General features: G+C 41.5%; 2 protein-coding genes across 6 annotated transcripts; both read left to right on the plus strand.

Moving 5' to 3' along the window:
• Window positions 1-256: 256 nt before the first annotated feature.
• Window positions 257-10,272, plus strand: si:ch73-100l22.3. Of its 5 annotated transcripts, XM_046405848.1 has the most exons (10): window positions 269-1,184; window positions 1,658-1,783; window positions 2,052-4,650; window positions 5,156-5,283; window positions 6,911-7,012; window positions 7,488-7,604; window positions 7,707-7,808; window positions 7,976-8,092; window positions 8,591-8,673; window positions 9,098-10,272. In XM_046405848.1, exons 1-10 carry the CDS (start codon window positions 1,056-1,058, stop codon window positions 9,255-9,257), a joined length of 3,663 nt encoding a protein of 1,220 aa, XP_046261804.1. In that variant the 5' UTR covers window positions 269-1,055; the 3' UTR covers window positions 9,258-10,272. The 5 variants fall into 5 exon arrangements, with proteins under 5 accessions (XP_046261821.1, XP_046261831.1, XP_046261834.1 ...); XM_046405858.1 differs by lacking the exon at window positions 6,911-7,012 and having other exon boundaries at window positions 265-1,184; XM_046405865.1 differs by lacking the exons at window positions 6,911-7,012; window positions 7,488-7,604; window positions 7,707-7,808; ... (1 more) ...; window positions 8,591-8,673; window positions 9,098-10,272 and adding an exon at window positions 5,885-6,330 and having other exon boundaries at window positions 257-1,184.
• Window positions 10,273-10,362: 90 nt separating this feature from the next.
• On the plus strand, window positions 10,363-16,178 carry sirt7 (sirtuin 7). Its single transcript, XM_046405889.1, has 10 exons — window positions 10,363-10,568; window positions 10,716-10,853; window positions 11,506-11,610; window positions 11,686-11,756; window positions 11,862-11,934; window positions 12,031-12,129; window positions 12,674-12,910; window positions 13,755-13,835; window positions 13,939-14,045; window positions 14,206-16,178. The coding sequence occupies exons 1-10, from the start codon at window positions 10,464-10,466 to the stop codon at window positions 14,408-14,410; spliced, it is 1,221 nt and encodes a 406-aa protein (XP_046261845.1). The 5' UTR covers window positions 10,363-10,463; the 3' UTR covers window positions 14,411-16,178.
• The last annotated feature ends 1 nt before the right edge of the window (window position 16,179 follows it).

The raw sequence follows: 16,179 nt of genomic DNA on the forward strand, positions 1-16,179 counted from the left end.
ATACTTAAAATAACATATGATTCTTTGTTTTTACATTTTGTTTGGTGTCAATAAGCCAAAACTTAAAGCTGATTTGTACTGCACAGTTTCTACAACAAACTATCTTCCGCAAACTACACATTTCCTTGTTTCTCTGTTTAGTCAGTCGAGTCTGTAGGTGGCAGTATCAAGTGTTCGCCAGCTCTTTCGTTTCAAACAGGTTTCACGCAGGTCTGGATCCTGTGAAAACATGGAACGCCATGGATTTTAACAGTTGTTAATAAAAGCGTCGCAGTAATCCTCTTGACAAAGAGGAGGGTGTTTTTTTTAGTTAAGTTGATATGATATATTTTATTTTGTTAGTTTAATATCTGTGTCGTGTTTCAAATTGGTGTTCGTTGTGTAATTTAGTTCATCCGTGTCAGTGCAGAGACTCTACTCCGGGTCTTGAGTCCGTTTTGACGGTTTCCAAACTGCCACTATCAGTTTAGTGGCTGCGGTGGCCATGTTTTTTCCCCCAGAATGGTGAAGTCGTGACTTGCTCAACTTTGCCTCTGATTGGCTAGTAGTCGTCATCTTTGTTGATTGAGTTTGTTAGGTTTAGGTACGAGGAATGGGATTGGTTAGAATTCGGCAAAGACTATCAGGGTAAACCAATCAGCGTTATAGTAAGGTGGGTCATGCCTTCGCCATCCTGGGGAAAAATTATCTTTGCCGGGTGGGAGAGGCGGGTAAAAATGTAAACAGTGATCCGTCCTCATAGATAGTTTTTGTTTGGTGGCTTTCTAAATTAAACTGTGTTGCAGTTTCATCGGGTGTAACACTGCCAGGTTGCTCTAACGTCACCTTTGATTTTCTTATGTTTTCTAACAATGGCTATTAACTTTGGCAGCAGTTTGCTATTAAACGCTAATTATACCAACGATAACTGACCGTTAGCTTAGCTAGTTAGCTAGCTAGGATCACAGCTTTACAACTATTGCTAGCAAAACAACTATAATATCTACATTAATACTAACGTTAGTTAGCCCTCAGACTATCAAACGCTAATATCTGACGTATTCTGATGCAACTTGATGGAGGACTACGACAAGTTTGTGCATTATCACCTCTCCCATCTGAGGAAAAGTGAGGAGGAACACAACAAACCTTCACCTGCACCCTCTCTTATTCGCTTCTATGGCCAGCCCATCCTTCGTCCCTTGGTATGATCTTAGATTTACGATATTGTGGTAAAATCATCAGGATCGAGGCTGTTAACCGTAGCTAACAGGACACATTTCTGCTAAAATACTCCTGATGTCTTTCCCGTTTTCCTGATTCTTTATTGTGTAAAGCTATGCTGTTTTGTCACGGTGCTTTTCTGGTAGTTTTTGTTTTGTTAGTCTGAAACAATGAGTCATTCGACAGCCAAAATGCTACAAATTCTCATCGGTTGTCAGACGTTAAATTTGGTGCTTTGTCTTGTCTGTATATATATTTTTTACATTTAGAATAACATTCTCTGGTTTCTTACGGTTGGACGGACAAGACAAAAAATTTTAAGTCCCTAAAACTTTCTAATGAACCTTTCATAGACTAAACAAGTAATCGGTTACTTGTGAAGAACAGAATAATCTGTGATAAAAATCATTATTAGTGTCAGACCTGTCTGCTGTCTGCTCTCTGATGAAAACAGCTGTCAGGGGAGCAGAGGGAGGAGATGCAGCGACACAGAGATGCTGCTCGCAGAGCTGAGGTCCACAGAAAGTTGAAGGATGATGCAAGAATGACCTACGTGCAAACTATGCTACATAGTGTTCAGGTAATATAAGTTCTGACTCGTCAGCTATGTTTTTGGCAGGACTAATGTGTTCCTATAACTGTATTCCCTCATTGCTGCAGTTTTGCTTAAAAAAAACTTATTAGATTGTTTAGTCCTATACAAATATACACAAGGTCTTTTAAATGAGTAGTCATCTTCTGACATTGTCTTTCATTTTGTCAAGTGCTATATGTTTTTGTTTTTCAAATGGGGAAAACTTTTCTCTGATGGCTTTATATTTGTTGTCTTTAATGCTTTCTATTTGCAGCTGAGGAAGACGCCAACACTGGAGGAGTTGCTTCGAGAATCAGAGATTAACACAAAATCATATTCCCATGGTGCCAGTGGTAGATCAGTGTCTCAGAGCAGTTATTTCATAGGAACAAAGGATAGTGTTTTGTTCTCACCACCCCCTGAGAGGAATGAAAAGGATGGTGTTGCTCTTCCTCCACTGACATCAACTACATATAGTGCCTTTTTTGCCTCTAACTTGACACCTCAGCAAAATTACCAGGAAGGATGCCTTATTAACCAAGATGACAGCCAACTGAGGTCGCAGCCAAGTTCCCTTAATGGTGTGAGCCACCAGTCAGTATCCTCTGGTTATGTGACTCATGAGAATGTTGAAAACACCATCCGTGTCTCTGGAGGGATTGCAGGGAGAGAGAGCCATGGCTTTGGCTCCTCAGAGAAAGCTTGTAATGTGGGTGGCTTTTTCCTTCACAACACCTCAAACACAATCGCCAAGATGCCAGATATTATTAGCCATCCTCCCATAGATGGAGAGGAATTGGAAAGGAGTGGGCTGGAAACATCCTTTTGTAATGACTTTATAGTAGTAAAAGACTTTTCTTGCTCTTCACTGAAGGAGGATTCAACCATGTGTGACCATTTGCCATTAGACAAATGTGAAGGCAGCCATGTGGACAGCGCAGAGGGGGAAGGTAGCTTTCCTGTTCCTCCGGTATTTGACCTTGACAAAGATCACCGTTTGGACAGAATTGAGGGCGTCTCGTCATCACAAAACAGTGGCTTTTCAGACAATTCTGAGTTATCACAGACATTGACAAGTCATCATTGTGCAACTGCAGAAATGCATATTCAGTCCAGCTCCACAACAGAACTTCCAGGGAACCATGTAGATGAAGCAGAGCCGTCTGAGGAGCCTTATCGTCTTAGCCTTCAGGCCCTGCTGAAGAAATCTCAGGAGTATCGGCGGCGCCAGCGGATGCTTAGGAACCAAGCCAAAAACACTAAAATCCAGGAGAGAGCCCAAGAGCAAGCAAGAGCAAGGACGGAGGAGCGGAGCCTCTCTGATAAAGAGAATGACGAGTTCCCTTACAAGGGCACTGTGACTACAGAGGGAAAGAAAGCTAAAGAGAGGAGAGGCACTTTCCACCCATCAGTGGAAACGTCACCAAAGAAATCCTGGGAAAATGAGAGGTTGATTGAGAGTGAGTTTTTTGGGAAAAAGAACTTAAAATCTGAAAGTGCACATTTAGCAGGAGATGGAAATACTAAGGAAATACCTGATGTTGACGAAGAAAATAATAAATTGAATATTTCAGTCCTGACAGAGCCTAAACAAATCAGCAAATTTCCCCAGCAACAGCCCATTTTAACAGAAATGTCGCCGTTTTACTTGTCCACCATACCCACAGCTCTTCATAAAGGAGTAGAGAAATATCACACTATTCCAGCCCCTCATTTCTGTAGGAGTCCTATTCACTGCAAAAGCAAAGGTAATATCCAAGAAGGAGAAGCTTGTCGTGGGGCTGAGATGTCAAAAAGGAAAGTTTTAGTTAATACTGATTTGATCGTCAACCGCCAGGTTGAAGACGTTAACCTGGGACATCAGAACGGGCACAAGGTAGTTCCTTCCACTGTGAATCTGATGGGGGAAGGTACTGTAGCAAGAGTTTCAGCTATGAATTCCCTGCACATAGATGAGCTTGAATCCAACCTGTCTGGTCTGAAAGTACTGATCTCAGATCTGGAGTCCACCCTGAATCACCACCAGAGTGAGATCAACACACAAACTGAGTTCAGTTTTGAAAACACCAAGCACTCTGAACAAATTAAAAATGAACAACAACTACAGATTCATCAAAGTGATTTTGACTATTTGGAGGACAAACTGAGGGACGGTAGCAACGATGGGGAGCAAGACCAAAAGTACAGAGAGTGGCCGAGAAGACAATCACTAGACAATTTCAAGAACATACATGAAGTTACAGGACCTGAACCAGAAATCAGAGACACGGTCAATGTTCCTCTCACAGTGCAGGTAGAAGGAACTGAGGCAGTTAACTTTAGTGAGCTCAGGCTAGTCAAAACCTTAGCTACAGAGAGGGCAACGGAAAAAAGTGCATGTAAAGAAGAACATACAAAGAGTCATGGACAACTTGGTGGCTGTAAAAAGCAGCAGCCCGCAGCTAAATGTATCCTCTCTGTAGCACAGCGACTGCGAATTCCCGACGTATTCAGAAATGTTCCATCTGAAACCACAGCTCCGCCTAACATCTCAGTGCTTTCGGATACAAGTAACCATCCAGTGGAAAGGAGGAATGAGACAGCTGGAGAAGGTGACGACTCTATCCGCCTGCCATCTCTCAACCAGTCGTATGATGTGGACGCACCGTCTGGCCTGTGGTTCCTTCAAGGGTCGGGGTCCGACTTGGGTTCGAGAAGTCATGTTGTTCAGGAGAAACATCTGACCCCAGAGAGTGGTGGTGAAGGTCAGGGTGGAGTATCCAAGGTCAAACGGAGACTGCTTATGCATGTGGCGGAGGAGACGCTCAAAAGTGGTGCAGATGTCAGCGGAGGAGATTATTCTGCGGTCAGACCCAACTCCAGCACTCCCAGAGGTAAGACCAGAACGATAGCAGGACAGGTGTGTAATATGAGCAAAGTGCTGCACAGAGTATGCATGAACACAACAGTATTGTTATTGGAGTGTGCAGAGATTTAGAAAGTGAAAATGCCTTTGACTGGTCCTCTGAACGGATTGTGCTTTTTTTGTTGTTTTTTTTCCCCCTGCCTCTGTTGTATAGGAAAAAATACATAGTATTGATAGGTATTGATAAGTATCAAATAAAATATAAATATATTAATGAAATTATATTAATGGAAAATACATGAATCGGACTGTGTATTTATGAAATACATGAAATATAGGTTTTTGGTATGTGAGCCAACAATCTGATCAGGTGCACTGTTGAAACAGGACCCGACATGCTCTTTCTACTCTAAGAAACAAGGTTATAAACCTAGTGACAGGACCTTCTGCCATATTCACCTAGGTTTTGTCTTGCCAACAGTTTTTATCCATATGTTAATGTGACTGCACATTGTTGTATTTATTGCCTTTAGCTGCAGTGCAGTGGCAGGAAGGCCATGGCAGTCAAAAAGACAAGCAGGAACAACTGAAACATGCCCACGCTGCTCAGGTCAGAGCCCTGCAAGATGAGCACAGGAAACAACAGGAAGAGCTCCTGCAGGTGAGACAATGGGGATACATTATCAGGGGAATATCAGATATAGTAAGATGACAGACCTGAAACTAAGAAAAAATCAAAGTCTGTTGCTGCATTTTATCTCATAGTACAAGTGTGATCTCAGCCTGTTTAGGCTATATGCTAATGAATCTTGTACATCTTGTAGTGTACATGGAACAGATTACAAGACACATTAAACATGTTACCCCTTTCTCTCTTGTCACTGTCCAGCACGAATAAACAGTAAATGCCAGCGTATTTTAATTTTATAACTGTGTGTATGTGGTTCTAACACAATGTTGTTGATATCTCCTCCATTTCAGTGGTCCATTTCTTGCATTAAATTGCATCACATATCGCTGTGCAGATGTAGCTCTACTTAATTCCTGTGCAGCAAGTTACTCTACCAAGGTTTTTGACTTCACCCAAAGTCACCTGTGAGAGTTTAAGAATTATTGTTTCTATTTTTTTAAATGAGAAAAGGTTTTGAGAGTTTCTAACCAACTCACAGTGCAGTGATATAACATTGACCCTAAATGTTATTTTGAACCTACAAGCAGACCTTTAAAAGACACTTGGCTCTGTGCCAAATGTGTGCACACAGATCCTTACACTCATGTTGTCTTCCTACCTGTTCGAGTGTGCTTCTGGAGACCTGGGTTGTGGGTGGACTACAGACATCTGCTCATTACAAGAGACCTTCAGACTCTCCCCAGTAAAAAAAACCCCACAAAAACCTCCCACACACACACACAGGGATTCTACCATAAATGTTTCATTACATCCCTAAGAGGCGGGCTGGCATAGTCGCCTGTTTCTGTGTGTGTGTGTGTGTGTGTGTGTGTGTGTGTGTCTGTCTGTGCACGCGCATGCTAGACTTCAAGGACGCCTGCTGTTCTCTGGCAACCAGTTCTTGTTTCTTCAGCTTGTGTCTGTATTTGTTCTTGGCCAGTGTCCTTGCCCTATTAATTACAGCCTCTTGTTTAATTTATGTATCCTTAACAACAATATAATTAACATAAGCTGTTTAATAAAAAGACTTCTTTTCAACTCCCCTCCGTCCTTCCATCATTTGTGATGTGATGAGAGTGCGGGCTGGCTGGACTCTGGTAGTGGGAGGAAGGGACCGAGGGAATTGACACAGAAAAGGAAAGGATAATTTGTTTAATTCATGAGCGTCTGTGGTTAAGTGCCAGATCGTCCCGCCGTGTGCCACCGCTAATGGTCCCCTCTCCTTCTCCTCTCTTTTTCCCTCTCCCCACACCCCGCTCTTTGTTTTGTCTCATACCTCCTCTAACATCATTTAAACTCTCTGGCCGTATTAATTTTCTCCATCTCGCCCGTCTCATCCCTGTCATCCCTCTCCTCCTCTGTTCCCCCTCTGCTCCCTCTCTTCATCTCATCCCTCTTGCCTCTGTGCCCCATTTCTCCCCTCCTGTCTCTTCCTCTCTACCCTCAATTAATTTCTTCCTCCTGCCTCATTTGCTGTCCTTTCCAATTCAATATTTTTCTACCTTGCCTGCTCCCAAATGCACGTATGCGTGTCTGCACACACACACACACACACTTCTCCTCTTATCCCTTCCCTCCATCCTCATGTTTCGTTCTCCTGTCTGTCTCTCTCTCTCAGGCCTTGGCAGTGCGTTACCATCTCCTCCAGAGCGTTTCCTTTCCTTACTCCGTGTCAAGCTCGCGTATTGGGGACACGTTGACCTTTTCTACGCTTTCTCAGGTATCGCTAATGTCAGCAATGTGAAAAGCTTGTCCTGCTTCTCCTTGAATCCACAAGGATTTTCATTAGCTGACACTCAGGTGAAACAGGTACTTCTCCCTAGACGTCCTGATCTGTATCCCTATCATCTGTTGTTCCTCGCTAATGTGTATTAAAGTACAGCAGCTCAGCTTCAGTTAGACTTACCGTTGTTAAACAAACGCCTCTCTTTAATGCAGCAGCTTTGAAATCAACAAGTGAGCGATAGCACATCAGCTGCTTATTATTCTGCTTATTATTCCCAATTATAATGATGAGCTGCGAGTCCACTTGCATTGATGCGCTAAACAGATGCCAACCGAAAGACCTTGAGAATCTGTGTGGGAAATTAATTGGTTGTCATTGATGGAATTAGCATTCTCCTCTGTCTTCCCCTCTGGTCCTCATTATTCACCCCTCTCATCACTCGTTCTCCCCTCTTCGTTCTCCTCCTCAGCCCTCCAGCCCACTGCCAGAGCGCTGCCGCCCCCTGCTGTTGGCAGCCGTGAAAGGTTTTCTGACTCGCAGGCTGCTGAAGACTGAGAGAGTGGCACAGCTGGTGCGCACCATCAGGGTGAGTACAGACAGCAGAGTCACGTCTGTCTCCAGCAGCACTTTGTCTTATTCAGAAACTGTTTGTATACAGATTAGTGTGTGTGTATGTTTGGACATGCAGGACACGCAGCAGTTCCTGCAGGCACTACAGCAGCAGAGCCCTGGCAGCAGAGAGTTCTGCAGCAGACAGGACCTTTTGTTGCAGGAGAGAGTCACTCTGCAGGTATTAAAACAAACACGTGTTGTAAACATCTGTTAACGTCTCTCGTCTTCTCTTCTCTATTGCCAAATGAGCAATTATTCCCTCCATTAGCAGTTACCATAACAGAAACTGTGATGACTCGCATTCATTTAAGCCATCGTCTGCTTTGTAATCATTTTCCCCTCCAGCTGCGCGCTGCACGTTACGAGGTCAATGACATATTCTTCAGTCTGTCAGCCGCAGAGAGGATGCAGCTGATTCGCTGGGACAGAGAGCTGGCCCGTGAGAGAGAGCTCAGGCGACAGGTACTATTTCAGGAGCTCTGGGTGAGCTGTAAAATATCATACATTCAAGGATACATATACATTGTCACCATAGACAGTGAAGGAATTGCAAAGAGAAGACGTGGGCTGAATCATTTGTGGTGGAGGTTCTGTACAAAATCTTTGACTGTCACACTGACACTTGCATCACGGTAAAGTGACACTATACAGAAACATCAATATTTAACCATAGCTGCTCTAATCCAGTTCCACCTACTCATATTCAAAAGGCCATTATGCTTCTCCTATTGTTCCAAGCTCCAACATTTCCCGTTTCTTCATGGGTCTGGGGGAATAATGATGCCAGTGTTTTATTTTTCCTGTGCAGTACTTATGTTGTTCATCTCTTTTTTAAAAAAAAAGGTACACATTGAAATATTGATTCTGTTCTGTTTTCTTTCTGTTAGCGAGTATTACAATGTATATAAGGCTAATTAATTCTCTACATAAGGTTTTTGATGTGTGTGTATATGTTGTTAGAGTGGACACACAGATCGACCCAGAGGAAAGAGTTCTCTGTCAGCTGCGACACAAAAATCACTGGAGAGGAAGAGAGCGATAATGTGAGTTTTCACTGGTCCTGTGTTCTTTACAGCTCTTTAAAGCTAATGTATTTTTGCATTGTGCATGCATTTGGACACAGTTATTACCAGTACAGGATGAAGGAATCGCTGCTCATGGTTCTGAAACTCAAACCAGTACTTCAGGTCTGATGACAGTGCCATGAAAGACGGTTGCTGCACATCATTAAAAGCTCTGACTGTAACCGTGTACTCCGGATCTCAGAGATCCTCAGATTTTTTTGAAAGCAGTTAAAATTCCACATCACACATTTTACAGAGGTGTTCCTGTAATCCCACAGCCTTCTTGAAAAGCACAGTTCAGTTTTTAATGAATTGAAACTCTTGCACCACAGGCAAAGAAAATCCTTTTCTTAATCACAAGCTCCTTTGTCGGTGCCTAAAACTTTTCTTCTCTTCCCTCCAGGATCCAGAAAAAGGCAGCAGGAAGGCACAAGGGAGTTGTGACGAGGACTGGACACAACGCTGGAATCTCTGCCGAGCAGCCGCCAGAAACCAAACGAGGACAGTTCAGAGCAAATCCTCAGAGAGTCCCTAAGAGCACTTACTCCTCTAGACCCCGATGACACTTGCCTAATTGGCCCCAGCGAGGACTCCTAATAAGGCCTCTAGTGATTACATGAATATTGTATAACTATTCATTTGAGAGTTTCCAAATCCAAATTTGTCCCAAAGTGATGCCTGTTGCTGACAAATACATCGTTGTATTTCATATCTGGTTTGATGTCAGATTTTTTTACACTGTTTTTATAATCAGGGTGTGATATAGTCAGACAGAGTAGTGCGACATCACTGTAGCCCTTATATCACTAACAGAATTTCTTTCTTTTTTTTTACCAGGTCTGCTTCTTGTATTTGACACCATCTTCAGTGTTCTAATGTAGCAGATGTTGAGGGGGGGGGGATGTTGAGTTTGCAAAAAACTTCTTTTAGCTGAACTTTCAAAGCTCTGTGCACTGATGCTGTACTCGTATGTGCCTCGTTGTCACATGTCATAGCAACAGGACAAGCACAAGTGTCATGAATACTACACTGATGATGGCTCCATTAAAGCCAGGGGTTCCCAACATATAGGTCACAGTGTAGATCTTGCAAGATGATTAGCACAGGAATGCAGCAAAGACATACACGGTATGAGCAACACAAATGATAATTTTCAGTCTTTACTACAGTAATTACTATAGTATAAAATTATTCTTTGGCTAACTGTTGACAACTTGAAGACAAGTGACGAGTAGTTGGAACTTCCCATTGCTTTCTTTTAAGCAGTGAGCGCCTAAATAGTAAGCATGTAGTACGCCATGACTGTGAGGCAGCATGGCGTACTACATGCTTACTGTTTAGGTGCTCGCTTAAAGGAAAGCAGCCATGATTAAAGTACATATTTATATATATACATGTTACTAATAGTTTGTTACTCACAAGTGTTGTGCCTTAAATATTTTTCTTAGTGTTTGAATTCCATGTCAGCAATATCACATGTAAACTTTTGCAAAATTTTTATTCTTACTGACTTTGGAGCTGTTTTGTTTTTTTATTTATTTCTATGTGGTTGGTAATAAATGTTTTTTAAAATTTGAATGTTGCAGTGAAGTTCGTGAAATGTGGGACTTGATTAAAGACGTTTACAAATAGCCACCAGCAGGGGGCGCTGCTGGCTGTTCACGCTGATCTTTGCGAGGACAACTTCCGCCCCGGCTGTTGGACGCTGGAGCTGTGAGCAGTTTTTTTTTTTTAAATAGAGAGCTACCCCTCGGCTGATTCAAAACAGGATGGCAGAGGAGGCAGATGCCGGTGTTTCTTCACGGGCGAAGTGTAAGGCTTTGCAAAGGGCCAAGATACTGCAACAAGAAAGCGAGAGGAAGATGGTTAGACTGGTAAGACGAAGCAGCAGCACATTTACAGCCTGTTTCTCGAGCTAGCTACATGTTCCAAGCTAGCTGGCTAAAGTGGCAGTTGTTTACTGCAGTGCTTTTTTAGCCGGTCAGTCTGAATAGGTTTTTCTGTCCTCCTGTTAACCCAAGGTTAGACGGATCCTGAAGAAAGCCGAGGCTGAGCGGTCGGAGGAGGAGGCGGCTGTGTTAGTGCTGCACAGAGAAACTGTGGAGGAGCTTTGCAAGAGACAAGTCCGCAGAAATGTGCTCAAGAGGAAGCAGGAGGAGGTAAGACTCGTTGATGCATATTAAAACTGGTAAGTTGCGATTTTGGATGTAATGGGCTCTAATAAGATGGCTAAAGAACCAAGACTGTGCAAGGCTGAAGCCAAGCAGGTCATGCTAATGCTTTCTCTCTCACTCAGGGAGTCTTATGTATTATTAGACGGTAAAGTCCTGCAAGCCATATGTAGAGTTAGAAAAAACTTCCAAAAGTAAAAGGAGTAGGTATAAAAATACCACAGCTTTTGGTGGACTGTAATAAAGTCCTGCATTTAAGTTTTTAATTAAGTGGGACAGTTGAAAATAGGAACAGAAGTGGAAAAAATGAAGTATCAGAAATAAACGTCTCATCTACAGGTATGACATAGTAATACGTGTAAATCTACTTACTTTCCACCACGTACCAAATGTTTTTAACATCACGCAATACACAGTCAGGCATTTGGTACACCTAGCTTTTGTAAAGTAATGTTCACTGACATTACTTATTTCTTTAAATTTTAAATATTAAAAAACTGAAGACCTATAATGTTGCTCCTTAGAGCAGGGATATCTGTCACCACATCGGGCCAAAATGTTCACTGATCCACAAAAACCTGCTTGTTGCTTGATACAACAGAGGTGTGTGGTTGTCTCACTTTTCCTGTACTGTTTGCAGGTGTTTGATGATACTGAAGAGCTGAAAAGTAAAGTCAGGCAGCTTGCTGCGGCAGTTAAACAAGCAAAACACCTGGTGGTTTACACTGGTGCTGGTATCAGTACGGTATGTCAAGCTCTTCAGTTTCCTCTCCCTTTATAAGCTTTCACAGGGCTGATGATGTGATGTATTTGGTTTTAGGCAGCTTCTATCCCAGACTACAGGGGCCCTAATGGTGTGTGGACACAGCTACAGAAAGGACGGACAGTCAGGTGAGCTATATCGTCTTTTCCCTCAGTTGATATCTGCTGCATATTCTGTTGAAGTCAGTTAACCTGCGGATGCTATTATCTGTCTCGTTTCTCTTTATGAAACAGTTCATCTGACCTGAGTAAAGCTGAACCCACCCTCACACACATGTGTATTAGGATACTGCATAAGGAAAAGCTGGTATGTGAGACCCAGAAAGTTAGACTTAAAACCAGTTAGATATTTTGCTGATATCATACTGGTATTTACATGTATTGTGCCTGTTTGTCTATACAGGTAAAGCATGTTGTCTCTCAAAACTGTGATGGACTTCACTTACGTAGTGGTCTACCGAGACTTGCCCTGTCTGAGCTTCATGGAAACATGTTTATTGAGGTGAGACACACTTACTCAGTCTTTTATTTTTCCAGTCATACACAACTGTTGTCCTCATCTTTCACATAATCACACTGAAATGAAACAGACGTTTTATCTTTTATGTTTTTAGCGAAATTTTCAGAAATGGTAAACTGCATCAAACCTCACAGTGATAGGTTTCTGGCATAGACATCATAAGACATGGCATAAAAATAATAATAATATTAATAATAATAATGAGAAGAAGAAGACAAGTAAAATATAAAATAAAGCTTACGCGTTGCGGGGTTGTTTTTTTTTAGCCAACAATTTTCAGATGCGTCATGTCAGTTTCAATATGATGTTTATACTAACTGAAGTGTTCCTACCACAGTAGGTGTAGTTGTTAAGCCAGTCTAAAAATTTTGTGTGTGCTATTTCCATGAACTACTAAAGTGTGTGACGCGGAGGCAAGACAAGCCGATTAAAAATCAACGAATCAATCAATGAATCAATCAACGAATCGATATTAAAGTAAAATAAAATTTTACATCTGGGAAATTGTCCCCTGTCCTGTGCCCAGGTGTGTACATCCTGTTCGCCAGTCAGGGAGTACGTTCGTTTATTTGATGTGACGGAGCGGACGTCGCTGCACAGACACGGGACAGGCCGCAGGTGTAGCCACTGCGGCAGCGAACTCAGGGACACCATAGTGCACTTTGGGGAACGAGGGACCCTGGAGCAACCTCTCAACTGGAAGGGAGCTGCAGAGGCTGCTAGTGTGGCAGATGTTATTCTCTGCTTGGGCTCCAGTCTGAAGGTAGGATTTATCATCTACAGTGTGTTCGTAAATGTAACGTGGTTCAGTAAAATCAACCTGGATTGCAATGTTTACAATTAAATTTATGGATTGTAATAATCAAAATATTGATGGTCCTCTTATTCTGTTTCCCTGTTGTAGACCATAGTCCATGAATAACCTGCGACTCACCTCACTGTAGTTTAAATACTGTATATAATAACATTAATACACATTTCTTTTCAGTAATGCAACTAAATCTGAATCACTTTTAATTACCAAGTACAGCTGTACAAAATATTTACCTTGAATTTAAAACAAAAAACAACAAGTAAAAGTTAAGAGGCAAATATACACATACCAAATATGACAAAATAGTAGTAATGTATGAGTAGCATAAATTTTAAGTAGAATAAATGGATGAATAGAATAAATGAAAGCTGCTGGATTGTGTATTTACATTATATTGCATGGCTGCTTTAACAGCAGACTTGCAGTGTTGAAATATTGCAGAATGAGGGCATTGTGTACTTGTTGTGTCTTTATTTATGATAATTATGGCCTGGTGGAAGAAGGAATGAAGGTGCTGCTCAGTCTCTGCTGTTTGAGGGACGGGAGACGTTTCCTCGAAACACTTGCCATCCATCATTTGACTGTTCTTTTTTTTGTTTTCTTTAATTTGATAATCTGAAAAAGTTTGTTTATATTGCAATTTCAGAGTCTTGTTTTAGTTGGGTTAATATGAATATCATGTAAAACCACATGTGCTGAGGTGTAAATTGATATATTTTGTATGATTTGTGTTTGATGGCTTATTTGCTTGTAGCTTCTTCACTCTCATGAGTTTTGTTTCTCTCCCATCCAGGTGCTGAAGAAATACGCTTGTTTGTGGTGCATGAACAGACCGGCAAGCAAAAGGCCTAAACTTTACATTGTCAACCTCCAGGTACACTTAGTTTTCATATTTTAGGTGAATAAGATGCAGATGAATCTGACTAAAATGCAAATGACTGCAGCTGTGTTGCTGTCCTGTTGTGTTTTTGTTCTAGTGGACACCAAAAGACGACCTGGCTGTGCTGAAAATACATGGCAAGTGTGATGATGTAATGAGTCTCCTAATGGAGGAGCTGAACATTCAGATTCCTGCGTACGACAGGTGAGGAGCACATAAAGTAATTTTGCCCAATATTCACGCAAAACAAGCAAACCTTCTGTATTTTCTAGAGAAATTAGTAAAATATCTGTATGACTCACTCTGTCACACAGAGTAAAACTTTTTGCCTCTTCGCTCAGTTTCCCTCATTCTCTTTCATCAGGGCGAAGGATCCCATCTTTAGTCTAGCCACACCCCTGCAACCAGATGAAATGGACAGCCGTACTCGTGAGGTCATCGCTCCCCCTAATGGGTCGGAGGACTGCTTACCTGGCCCTGGGGAGCAGGCTGAAGAATCCACAGCTGTGCAGGGTGGCTGGTTTGGACGAGGCTACGGCAAAGGAAGGAAGAAGAAAAAAGTTGCATAATTAGGGGAACTTAATTGATGTGGTGTGGAGAAGTATGTCAAGCGACCAATCCTACTGAGAGATTCAGATTTCAGTCCCATGATGATGAGGAACTGAACTTTCAACTTAAGGGTGCTATTCTATATTGGTATCATTTGGTCAGGTGTGTGTGATGGGGGGGAAAACAGGTTTGAGTATTTGCTATTTGAAAATGGCACTGCGTACCTTGAACTTATTATTATTTCATACAGCATTCAGTTAGTAACAGTAAGCTACAAAAGTGGTTTGGTTATTCTAACTTTTATGGCAGCTAAGCTAGCTGTTTTAGTAGAGCTATATGTATTATCCTGGGAAGGCAATTTATTTTTTTCCCAGGATGGCAACAAAATGACTTACTGTGACTCTACAGTGTCTCTGATTGGTTAGCTTTAGGCATGAGGACTGATGATTGGTAAGGGTTAAAGGAAAGATCAGAGACAGAATAGGATGGGTCACTGTTGTCATCCTGGGAGGGGGCTTTCACCCAGCATGGCTAGCAGAGCCAGCCCAAAGATTGAAATGATAAAACCATGGTATTATTTTGGTTATTTGTAGCATGTCACACCCTTTAAACTTTTGGGAAAAAAAAGATTCCTCATTGATGCACAAAATATGCTGTCTGCTTTCATCACAGTCACAATGGATACCAGTAGTGACAAGTTTTGATGAAAAGATGTCAAAAAGCCTAGAGCAGGTTTTGAGACCACTCCTGTAGCATTATCAGTTTCTCTGCTATCCCTGTTTCTCTGTGTTCAGTAGAACACAGACACTCATATTTCCAAATGCTTGTACAAGAGGGGGCCTTTCTGCGCATTTGTCCTTTAACTGTGTATTTTTACCAAGTTGGTGTTTGTGGCATTACTGTAATTAATTTAATGTTCAACATACTGCTGATTTGAACATTATCTAGATGTCCATGGAAATACTGAAAGACCGGAGTCTGAAGTATAAGTTACTGTACATATGCTCACTGGAAGTGTTCGTAAGCAACAAAAACAGCAGCAGCAGCAGCAGCATACCCGTTGCCACCTTTTGACATCTGTGCTGTGCCAGCTTTTACTGAGAAGAGATTTAAAAAGTTTCAGGAGCACAAACATTTTCTACATGTATTGCTTAGAGTTAAAACTTATTTTTATAGTCTTTTTCAGACATGTAAAACTTGCATTGTTGAATGTACATTTTTAACATATCTTATTTGTGTTCATGTTTATTTTAAAAGTTTACTTGAATTATTTCCTTAACTCATAGAGACCTTCACTCTGCTGTCACTTATCCTCAGGTTTGCAGGCTGTGTAGTACAGCTACTGCTGTACCTTGGTTTACTGAAGTTGTTGAATTGTGTTTACATTTTTATCTCAACTTTCATGCAGACTATGCAGAGACTCTGCTGCTGTCACTCTTTTGTTTGCAGCAGAGTATGAAGGAAAGGTGATTTTTTTTTTTTGATTTTTACATAAATAGTTTGTTTTGTGTTACTTTAAGTTACTGTTTACTTAAATGATTGGAAACAACCAAATATGTGTATCTATTAATTTGTCTCAGGAAGATTGAGTATTATTATTAATATTCTCATTCTGAACCATATAGTGTCAAAACTAGACTAGCAGACTAGCCATTATAAGCTAATGTTCAGCATTCCTAAAAGTCTAACCAATAGAACTGGATGTGAAGACTCATTGGTTTTCATTGTCTTTTGCAAGAAAAGAAAAAGGTTTAATGTTTGTGAGACAATAAAGTGTTACCCATTTAAG

This window comes from Scatophagus argus, chromosome 2, assembly GCF_020382885.2.
Source record: "Scatophagus argus isolate fScaArg1 chromosome 2, fScaArg1.pri, whole genome shotgun sequence".
Lineage (NCBI taxonomy): Eukaryota > Metazoa > Chordata > Actinopteri > Scatophagidae > Scatophagus > Scatophagus argus.

What these genes read in the sequence shown, in the direction of transcription:
- si:ch73-100l22.3 (XM_046405848.1), top strand. Translation starts at nt 1,056, where the DNA reads ATGGAGGACTACGACAAGTTTGTGCATTATCACCTCTCCCATCTGAGG. An exon ending in AGCTGGTGCGCACCATCAGG is followed by an intron (nt 7,605 to 7,706) that starts GTGAGTACAGAC and finishes TTGGACATGCAG; the next exon opens with GACACGCAGCAGTTCCTGCA. An exon ending in AGAGAGAGCTCAGGCGACAG is followed by an intron (nt 8,093 to 8,590) that starts GTACTATTTCAG and finishes ATATGTTGTTAG; the next exon opens with AGTGGACACACAGATCGACC.
- sirt7 (XM_046405889.1), top strand. Translation starts at nt 10,464, where the DNA reads ATGGCAGAGGAGGCAGATGCCGGTGTTTCTTCACGGGCGAAGTGTAAG. An exon ending in AGAGGAAGATGGTTAGACTG is followed by an intron (nt 10,569 to 10,715) that starts GTAAGACGAAGC and finishes TGTTAACCCAAG; the next exon opens with GTTAGACGGATCCTGAAGAA. An exon ending in TCAAGAGGAAGCAGGAGGAG is followed by an intron (nt 10,854 to 11,505) that starts GTAAGACTCGTT and finishes TACTGTTTGCAG; the next exon opens with GTGTTTGATGATACTGAAGA.